We start from the raw sequence: 10,855 nt of genomic DNA on the forward strand, positions 1-10,855 counted from the left end.
AAAATTCCATCCCCAAACTGGAAAACTACAATTATTGACAACTTCAATTAACATAAGGAAACAACTCAAACAAAGCTCTAATCAAAGCCTTAATTACTACATCATGCCAGCACACCCAAACCATTGTAGCTAGCAAGAGATTAATAAACAAACAATTAATATATTTATATATATATATATATATATACATACAATATATAATTGTACCCTCTCTTCTTTGGCCTTTTCTCTTTCGCTCTGAAAATTTCACCCGCTTAGTAAAAGACGAAATTCATCACTATTTTTTATCCTCTTCATGAACACAAATCCGGGTTTAAAAAGGGCCTCATTCATTAATCACTTCTGATAAACCCTAGTACCGTCCTTCCACATATGATCATAATGATCAGTAGGAAGCATCGCCACCACGAGACGGCGGCCCTCCGCCTCGGCATGTGGTGGTTGGCTTGCTGCGTTATGGCTTTATCCTCGGCGGTGCAAGGGGAGGAGATCTTCCTAGAGTGGCATGTTAAGATAGACAACACGATCAAGCCGGTGTCCGTTAATCAGCCGGTATGACTAATTCTTAGGGCTACACAGACGCACATACACATACGGGATAATTACATTTACATTCAGTTCACACAAAACGTCCCTATTTTTTAGATAATTATATATATACACCTACTTGAAATGTCGATATTATTTATACAAACATCCTCAAAAACATCACCATCATTACACAAATTACTCACATTTTTTTGCTGTCAGGATTAATTTATGTAATTATATAAAAGAAGGGAATGATTTTTGTGTACAAACTATATAGGTTAGACGTATAAATATAATTATTCATATATTTACATTGTGTGAAGTTAAAGGATTAATTATTTTGTGATTATTAGTGTTAAAATATTTTTTTATTTTTGGTCTATGAATTGGGAAATGTTCAATTTTTTTTTTTTTGGAAGGTTATTACGATTAATGATTTATTTCCTGGACCTCTTATCAACGCAACAACAAACGATAATGTGCATGTCAACGTGTACAACGATATGGATGAGCCACTTCTCATGACATGGTACGTAAAACAAATTAAAAAGCCCTTTTTGTTTTGTCATTTAATTTATTCTCTTGCACGAGGAAAAATTGTATTTTTTGTGTTTGTACTGTAATTCTCGTCCCATTAATTATAAAATTTTTATTAATGATTTTATAAGTTACCAAAAATCTTCTTTTTAATCTTTTCATCAAATTTCTTTAACATTTTGATGAAAAAAGCTGCCTCTTTGTTATCAAGGTCGAAAAATTAATGCTCATGGCTTGCTTCCGTCAAAATACTAACAGAATTTAATTAAAAAAAATTAAAAATAAGAATTTTATAACTTATGAAATCATTAATAAAAATTCAATAATTAATGAGACAAAAAATATATTAATTAACCCGAAGATATAGGGACAAAAAGTACTATTTCCTATATACACGAATATATGTATTATAATTCATTTCTTTGTCAAATTTTTTTATTTATTATGAGGACTTCGAAATGTTAAAAAATATTTTTTCAAGCTATTTTTTATTTCTTTAGTGTATGTCTAATTGGACAATTTCTTGGTTTTTTCAAAGAAATTATCCAAGTCCCGATCTATATACATGTATTGCATAAAATATGTACTTTGACAAAAATAAGATCTACATAAAAAAAAAAAATCAGAGTATTTTGTTATGCTATCACAAAGGTATATATATGTATTGCATAAAATACAGAAATATTTCTTTTTATATAATTAATTAACTCAAATGATACAGACCGCGTAGTATTTAATTTTTCAAAGAATGTGGTATTTAATCTATTCTGATCGATCTTACTTTCATCACATTAAAAAAATTACTATTTTCTACATTTTTAATTAATAACTATGGTCTAAAAATTATGGTAAATAACAAAATTTTAACCATGATTACGTAAAATTGATGCAAATAAAAATTTAGCTTAATCTACACCATTAGAATATATTTTGGCATGATTATGACAAATGTTTTAGTCACATTCATAAAAATTACAATAAAAAATCGTTATGTTGCGTAACTATAGTCAATAACTATTTACTACTACTATTTATTTTTAATTATAATAATTAGAATAATTAAATATTATATTCTTTGGGTAAATTATATGTTGACATCCCAACTTTGTCTGTTTTTAAACTTTGCCTTCGAAACTTTTTTTATATCAACTTTACGAAATTTACACTTTGTCATATATGAACGTCTTTTCGTTGATTTTTCCACTAAAAAAACATAACATATGTGAAAAATATCATATCAGATAACTTTTAAATATTACATGTGCACTGCATGAGATGTTTCTATAATAATACTTGATTGAAAAACAGTTATAAATGATAAAATGCAAAATTTTGTAAAATTGAGATGGTAAGTTGACAAAAAAAAAATTTAGATACCAAAATATAAAAATAATCATAGTTCGAATGGCAAAATATAATTAACCCTATTTCTTAGTATTAGTGAGTTCAATTACAGATACAACTTGTCGCAATATATAAAGAAATACAAAGTTACAATGCATCTATGTATGGACATAATTTAGAGTATTTATTTGGACTATAGTATTATTCAGTTTGACCGGGCACGAAATTTTAAATAAGAATTTAAAGGCGGAAATTTCGTGTAATTTCATATTATTATCCTTAAAATAATAGTTGATACATAATTAATAACGCCATATTTATATTTTAATATAAAAGGTACTTCTAAAAATAAAATCTTATTTTGAAAATTCACGAAATAAAAACAATTTTGGAAATGAGAGTTTTAGGATAATTGCACATTTACACCCCTTAATTTATAATTTATTTAAACAAATTATTTTTTTCTTTTTTGTTATTACAGATACCACCCCTGTTAGTCAAAAACAATGGATAGTTTTATAATATTGTTAATGCTTTTGGGGTGTATGTATAATTTTTTAAAAAAATAAAAATAATTTATGTAAATAGACCATAAATTAGGGATCTAAATGCAATTATTCATATATTTTTTATATTTAACTTAGGTAAATAATTGGATATGATTATGAATGATGTTTACACAGGAATGGCATTCAACAAAGGCTGAACTCTTGGCAAGATGGGGTGTCGGGTACCAATTGCCCGATCCGACCCGGTACCAATTGGACTTATGTGTTTCAACTGAAGGACCAAATCGGCGGATTCCACTACTTCCCAACAATTAACTTCCAGCGGGCCGGGGGAGGATTCGGCCCGATCCGAATCAACAATCGGATCGTCATTAATGTGCCCTTCCCCAAGCCCGAACAAGAGTTTGACCTTCTTATTGGTGATTGGTACGGATTAAGTTTCAAGGTACGTACCCCGTGACTGCATTTTAGTGTGTGCGTAATCTTTTATAATTATTTAAAATAAAATATTCATATAATTTTAGGATAATTACACTCTCATTTTCTGAAATTTGGTGTAATTACACATAAATTTTCTAAAATTTAAAAAATTACATTTAGTACTTCTAAGGTTTACTTCTATCCAACCAACATGTCTATTTGTCAGTCAAAATTCACTGAATTTATTGTTATTCGCCAAAAAATTGAATCAAATTTGATATCTACCTTCAATTGACTTAGTACTGGTTTACTACATGTTAAATAAATTTTTTCTTATTAAACTATCCATATAAAATTATAATGATGAAAATATACTTCTTCACATGTATTAATGTGTTTAGATGTACAATAAATCAATCGGGGGTAGATATGAGTTTTCATCTGATTTTTTGGTTAATATCAGCAAACTAAGTGGACTTTTACTAATAAAGAGACTTATTTATTAGGCCAAAGCAAACATCAGAATATTGAATATATTTTTTCGAACCACAAATTTACGTGTAATTATACCAAACTTGAAGGGAGGTAAAATTTAAGAAAAATAATAATATGCAAAGGATTGACAAAAAAATAAATAATTTTGTAAGAGAAAATATGGAGGGAAAGAGAGAAAAATCAAAATTGGCTAAAAGATACATAATCTATTCTTATATATATAAAGTAGGTTTTCACTCACAAACGACAATTTGTGACATAATTACACCATTCTTTTTATTGAAGTTAATAATACCCTAAAATTAATTTTCTTCTAATTAATTTATTTTTTTTAAATGTAATGTGTCATTTTTTAAAAAAAAATATGTGAAGTATCGATTTATATATTTTATTTTTATTTGTAATATATTTTAAAATATAAAATATTTATGTATAATATCTATATAAAAACGACGTGCCACCATGCTAAGAAAAAGAAACTGCCCGACACCTTGTTAATGACATATACTAGTAATTGAGCATAGTCGATATCTGTACAAAATATTAATATATATACATCTACTAATAATAATATATTATTAATCAAAATCATTTGTTTTTAATTATTAAGCTTCTAACTTTACATATTAGTGATTATAATGATGAATTAAAATTCTAAAAAGTTTGAAACAATCACAAAATTTAAATATATCGTAACGATGGTTATTAAATTAAGTATTCGGTTGATAATTATCATTATAAAATGATGTAAAAACAGGTAATTATTTTTATGTATATTAAAAAGGGTATTTTAGTAAAATACATAAAAAAAAGACTCTTAATGTTTTATTAACAGTGTAAATAGATTATATAATTTTTGTATTTTCATGATTTTATTTTGCTTAGAATAAAATATTTTAGTCGTCGTAGTAATATATATATATATATATATATTTAATATATTTTGAAAAATCGATACACTTTGCTTCAAATGTCTCTAAATTATGGGATTGAATAGACATTTTATTTAATATTTAGGGTAACTTACATTGATATCCCTGAAATTAAATTTAATTACACAAACATCCCATATATTTTTGTAAAACTACAAGTAAATCCATTGAGGTTGTAATGCACTGGTTTATATATTTTACTCTTTTTTATAATATATTTTAAGCGTAAAAGATTATTTTATTAAATGCACACAGAAACTGCGTGCAACACCGACTAGTTTTCACTCATAAATAGTGGTTACTTACAAGCGACCCCAATTTTTTAAATTATCGAAAATATCTTTATGTATTTTCAACTATCCCTCCTCAAATTCTTCTTCTCATATATATGATCTATACTATATTTTTATACTAATATGAAAATTTTACCCACGTCAATTTTTTTTGTGCTAATAATATCTCTAAATTATTTTTTTATTTATTTTATTTTTACATATAATTAATTGAGAATACTTCTAATTTTGCAGAAAGTTAGGGTGACGTGGGGTGCGGACTATTTTCCTGATTGGATCCTTATGAACGGAAAAGGCCCATATCATAGCCCATTTTCGGAAGCCCACGAGTCCTTCAACGTATCGAGAGGTAAGAATTTATATATATATTTTTAATAATTTATTAAATTAAATAACTATGGAAAAAATCAATAAAAAATAATTATTTGAAATATTTAATCTAGAGAGAAAGTTCTAGAACTTAATCTGAACAAAAGTAATATGAATGTGTGGTTAATAATCAGATATGGCTTCTAATATACTTACTTTTCTAATTTATTTATTATTATTTAGGAAAAATTACATTGGCATACCATGAAGTTAGATTTAATTACATAAATATCTCTTATTTTTTACAAAATTATAAATATATCTCTTGATATTGTAGTTCTAATTATAAGTATATTTCTTATTCAATTATTTTTTTTTACGCAAATACCCTTTGAGTACATTGCTGTATCACCTTCTCAAAGGTGTACCTGTAACTAATTAGCCCTAATATAAGGGGTACTACTGTAATTTACCCTATTATTTATAGACGTTTTAGGTAATAATTTGAATGAATTTATGTCATTTATAGTATTTACTAATAACAATGTTTTATTTGAAAAATATATAAAATACAAAATAATATCTCTGGCTACATATTTTATTACTTATAAATTAACTGATGATATTTAGAATTAAATAAAATAAAATTCAATATTTGAGAAATTTCTTGACATATATGTTCTTTTTATTAATCATACCAAATTATTTCAAATTAAAAAGAATAAAAAGGTTGATAGAAGAATATAATTCATTTCCTATCTTTCAAAATGGCTTTAATTAAAAACATTAATATAAATTTATAATAAAAAAAATTCTAATTTGATTCGGGTCCGACCAGATATAAACAGATCATATATAAATATAATATACTTGTTATTGATGTATAATTTAAAAAAAAATAATCATGTACACGTCACGTGCAATATATATTCGATATATTACTGGTTTGATTTATCAAACCTAATTCGAATGAAATTTTTTGCATTAAGATAAAACTCGAAAAGATGGTTGGAGTATAATAATTATTTTTTTTATTTTTTATTTTTTAAGGAAAAACCTACAGATTTAGAATTTCAAATGTTGGCAACCTGTGGAGCATCAATTTCCGGATTCAGAACCACAAAATGCTATTGGTGGAAACGGAAGGATCCTACACCAATCAGATTACGTTGGACTCTCTCGACGTCCACGTCGGCCAGTCTTACTCTGTGCTCGTCACAGCTGACCAGTACCCAGCTGATTATTATATAGTCGCAACTCCAAAATGGGTCAACTTGACTAAGCCCAATGCGATTGCTGCAGTTGGGCTATTGCACTATGACAACTCCACTGAATCTGTTAATGGGCCGTTGCCAAATGGGCCTGACCCGTTTGATATCGACTTCTCGCTCAATCAAGCTCAAGCCATCACGTAAGTGAAAGTTTCCTGGATCTGACGTATACTTGTTATGTAATTGATTAATTAATTATTTTAAACTGGAGTAATTGATACGCTCAATGCATGTAGTTAATTTACTCAAAATAAAAACATATTTATTGTTTTTATAGATTATGTATCAATTATATAGAAAATACGAGTTAGTTGTCTTGTAACTGGTTCGGGCATGATCGACTCCAACGATGAATACTTTTCTCCCAACCGGTGAAAGAGTCGTAACTTGTTTTTTTATCTAAATTTTAGCCCTATCGGAAAGCTTGTCTGCATGCTTCATACGAATTACATTTTTGGTCATTATACTTGACTATCTATTCAATTCTTGTCCTTAAACAAACACTAATTACAGTTTTGGTCCTCAAACCGATACTTCTTTTACCATATTGATCATTTTTCTGAATTGATTGTTAAATTTAAGGGTTAATTATACTTAAACCCCCTCCAACATTTACTGTTTACACATGACTCCCGTTTTTTAGTTTTTTTTATGAGAAATAACGACGTTAGCAAAAAAAATTGCATATATTTTCTATTTTGCAACTCTATAAGTACAAATCTATACATGAAAATGTCAAATGAGGGGCAAATTAAAAAATTATATAATTCTTTTTGCCTACCTAGACATTGTCTCTCCCAACCCTAATGGAATGGGGTCAGATATAAATTCTTGAAAAGGGTGTAAGTGCAGTTTTAAAACTTCTTTTAACGAAAGTATAATTTAATATTTTTAGAGAGGTCTAACCGCAACTCACCCTAAATTTAAAGTAAGATATCCTATGTGTAATTAACATTATAATTCATATTATGGGCACAAATTTTTTGATAACTTGGGCTTGTAACCCTAGCTAATTTTGTAGTTTATTTTGGTTATTCTTGGTGTGTAGGTTGAATATGAGTACAGGTGGTGCTAGACCTAACCCGCAAGGGTCATTCAACGTGACGAATGTGACACTGTCACAAACCTTTCTTCTCCGCGGATCACTTGCCGTCATAGATGGCTACCCTCGTTATACTGTGAACAATGTTACATATGTAACTCCATCCACGCCTTTGAAATTGGCTGATCAGTTCCTCAATGGCTCCGGTGTGTATGAACTCGATGCTTTTCCTATTCACTCAAGCCTGCCGGCCCCTGTCAACGGCACGTTTGTTGTCTCGGGGACTCACAAGGGATGGCTCGAGATCGTGTTCAAGAACGACTTGGATATGATCGACTCTTGGCATTTGGACGGGTTCGGGTTCTTTGTGGTCGGGTGAGTTTTATGAATTTTTTTCCCTTTTCTCTTTTTTTTTTTTATGTATCTTGAAATTTAATATATATGGTTTTTGATATTCTGAATGTTTGAAATCTAAATTTCCGATAAAGGGAAAACTATATTTTTGGTTGTTCCTACTGTAAACTACATTTCCTACTGTAAGAAATTTTTAGCTCAAGCCACTAGGTTGTTCCTTAGAAGACTTCAATGTAAGTTTGAGCTTGTTAATTCCATTGTCATGTATGTTTTTGCCTTTGTAGTTTCGGTCTAGGAGAATGGACGCCTGAGGCACGATCAACAATGTACAATTTTGATGATCCAGTCGTACGTTCTACGGTCCAGGTGCGGTAAATGTATAATCCCTTCTTGTATGCACTACAAGAAATTATGCCAATAGCTACAAAAATTAAATAGGAGAGTAAACTTGTTGGTAATTAGCAACGGATAAGAATTTTAATTTTTTTTTTTAAATTTCAAAATTAATATTTGAAACAAAATATTTCTTGCTGTAATTAGAAAGAAAATTTAATATTGCAAAACTTTGTAATTGGCTACCTTGGCCAGAAAACTGAAAAGTTCCCGCCACAATTTACTAACAAATATTTTTATTAATAAAATTTCTACCAAAATCAACAACGAGAAAAAAATCACTACTAAAATCAGTAGTGAATTAATTGCAAAGTAAATATTTTTCTTGCTAAATCCGTTGCTAACATAAATTAACAATGAATTCCACTATTTTGCAAGGAATTTGTAATATTTTTTTGAGCATTACATCAATTCAATCAATACATGATCAATATTAAAAACAAACTCCCGATTTAAATATTAATATAATCGTAAACAAATTATAATAACTCACGTAAAATAAAATAAATACGCATAAGATTAGTGGAACTCAAAATTGTGTTATCATTAAGAAGTAGATTGATGATGGTAATGTGACAAGATTGAAGTTTGTGGTCTGAATTTTGAGGAACGTTGTTGATCAGGTGTACCCAGGAGGATGGACGGCAGTGTACGTGTATTTGGACAATCCAGGAATGTGGAATTTAAGGTCACAGAATCTCAGACATTGGTACTTAGGCCAAGAACTCTACATTAGGGTTTATGATCCTGATCCCAATCCAGCCAAAGAGCGATCACCCCCCAATAACCTCTTGTTTTGCGGTAAATTTTTCCATTATTTATTTATTTATTTATTTCAAGTTATTTATGATCGCTATTTTTAATCAATAGTTGTTATTTGTGCATCTCAACACGAAAATTGCATTTTACGTCACACAAGTTAACGCTTTTATATTTTTTGTCCTATTATTTTTGAATTCGCCACATTGCATCCACTATATATAAAAAATTTAACATTTAATCACGTCTAATTGCTATGGTTAGTAATAAATAGTCATTGACCATGGTCACGCAATGATTGTTAGCCTTGATTTTTGTAAGGGCTGCTAAAAGATTTGGCATGGCGTAAGCCATGACAAATATTTTTACCATGACTCTTATTAGCTTTGGCAAATAAAGATGGAAAAACTATTTTTTTGTATCGATTTTATTTGATCGTGATTCATAATATAGTTATTGATATTTTAGCCACAACACGTGCATGGCACAAGCGCCTTTAAATCTTGAGGAAAATTAAGGTTGTTTTCGTAAAAAAATATACTGGATTAAGGCTTGAAAAGTGCGAAGGTTTTTAAGTTGTGAGATGTAATATAAACTTGCTATATCGCTACCATCCCTAATTAAGTATAGATATATATACCTAAAGATAGATCAAACCCCGCTTAAGTGTAGACGGCTTTAATTAAAAAAAAAAAAAGATAGATTAAACCCCACTTATAACTGTATTTATATAGATACTAATTTTTTTTTTTCCTAATTTTCGTGGAAATTATATAAGAAAAAGTTACTTCTCACAAATTTGTTACTAAAATTGATCTAAATTAATAAAAGTTTTGTTCGATCTAAATTTGTTTTAATAATAATGTTATGCATGCAGGAGCTGTTCAAGCACCTCCTCCTCCGCCACCATCTCTCCCTTTGCCAAGTCCGCCTCCACCGAAGGCGGTGCCGGTCCCATCTCCGCCGTCTTCCGCTGCCGTGAAGACATCCCACATAGGCTGGTAAATTTCCAGCTTCGGACATTAATTGTGATTATGTTTCCACTATAATTTTGTCTTGTCCAAAGTTTAAATTTTTACAAATTGACTTTTGCTAATACTTATTAATTTCTCGCTGATTCTTGCAGGTTGTATGTTGTAATAAGCTGTAGTTTTGTACTACTGTCAAGTGGGGTACAAATTAATGCCTCATAGTGGTAAAGGAAAATCTTTGAATGTCAATAAATTGGTGTATCAATTTCAAGGAGAAAAGGAAATTATGCTAATTTGAGTATATGTTGCCTCTTTTTTATGCGACGCTGCCCACCGAGACACCTAATATTTATGTGCATATAATTAAATAAATATGATATAAATTTAAAAATAAAAATTAATGTATAATTCAGAGCAGGTAAAACAATTAACACAATAAAAAGTAGCGAATAAATATAATAATATATTGATAATTATATAATGATATGAACCATTTAAAATAATTAATTATTCTGGTATGGATAATTGATATTAAAAAATTAGTACCGTCACTACAAAAAATGCAAACATTTAACTATGACTAGTTGTCATGGTTAAAAATAAAATATTCATAGCAAATAGTCATTGACTACAATCATGCAACGGTATTGGTAATGGTATCTGCGAGGGTGGCTAAAATATCTGTCATGACTAAA

The 10,855-nt window shown here is 28.9% G+C and overlaps 1 protein-coding gene across 1 annotated transcript; it reads left to right on the forward strand.

The window, feature by feature from the left end:
• The first annotated feature begins 381 nt into the window (after positions 1-381).
• LOC105166647 (monocopper oxidase-like protein SKS2) lies at positions 382-10,382 on the forward strand. The gene is made up of 10 exons (XM_011086086.3): positions 382-552; positions 951-1,060; positions 3,096-3,366; positions 5,296-5,410; positions 6,421-6,781; positions 7,690-8,058; positions 8,322-8,403; positions 9,054-9,231; positions 10,067-10,190; positions 10,316-10,382. Exons 1-10 carry the CDS (start codon positions 382-384, stop codon positions 10,380-10,382), a joined length of 1,848 nt encoding a protein of 615 aa, XP_011084388.3.
• Positions 10,383-10,855: the final 473 nt, after the last annotated feature.

Source organism: Sesamum indicum, linkage group LG7, assembly GCF_026168435.1.
Source record: "Sesamum indicum cultivar Baizhima isolate 11 linkage group LG7, ASM2616843v1, whole genome shotgun sequence".
NCBI classification, from domain to species: Eukaryota; Viridiplantae; Streptophyta; class Magnoliopsida; order Lamiales; family Pedaliaceae; genus Sesamum; species Sesamum indicum.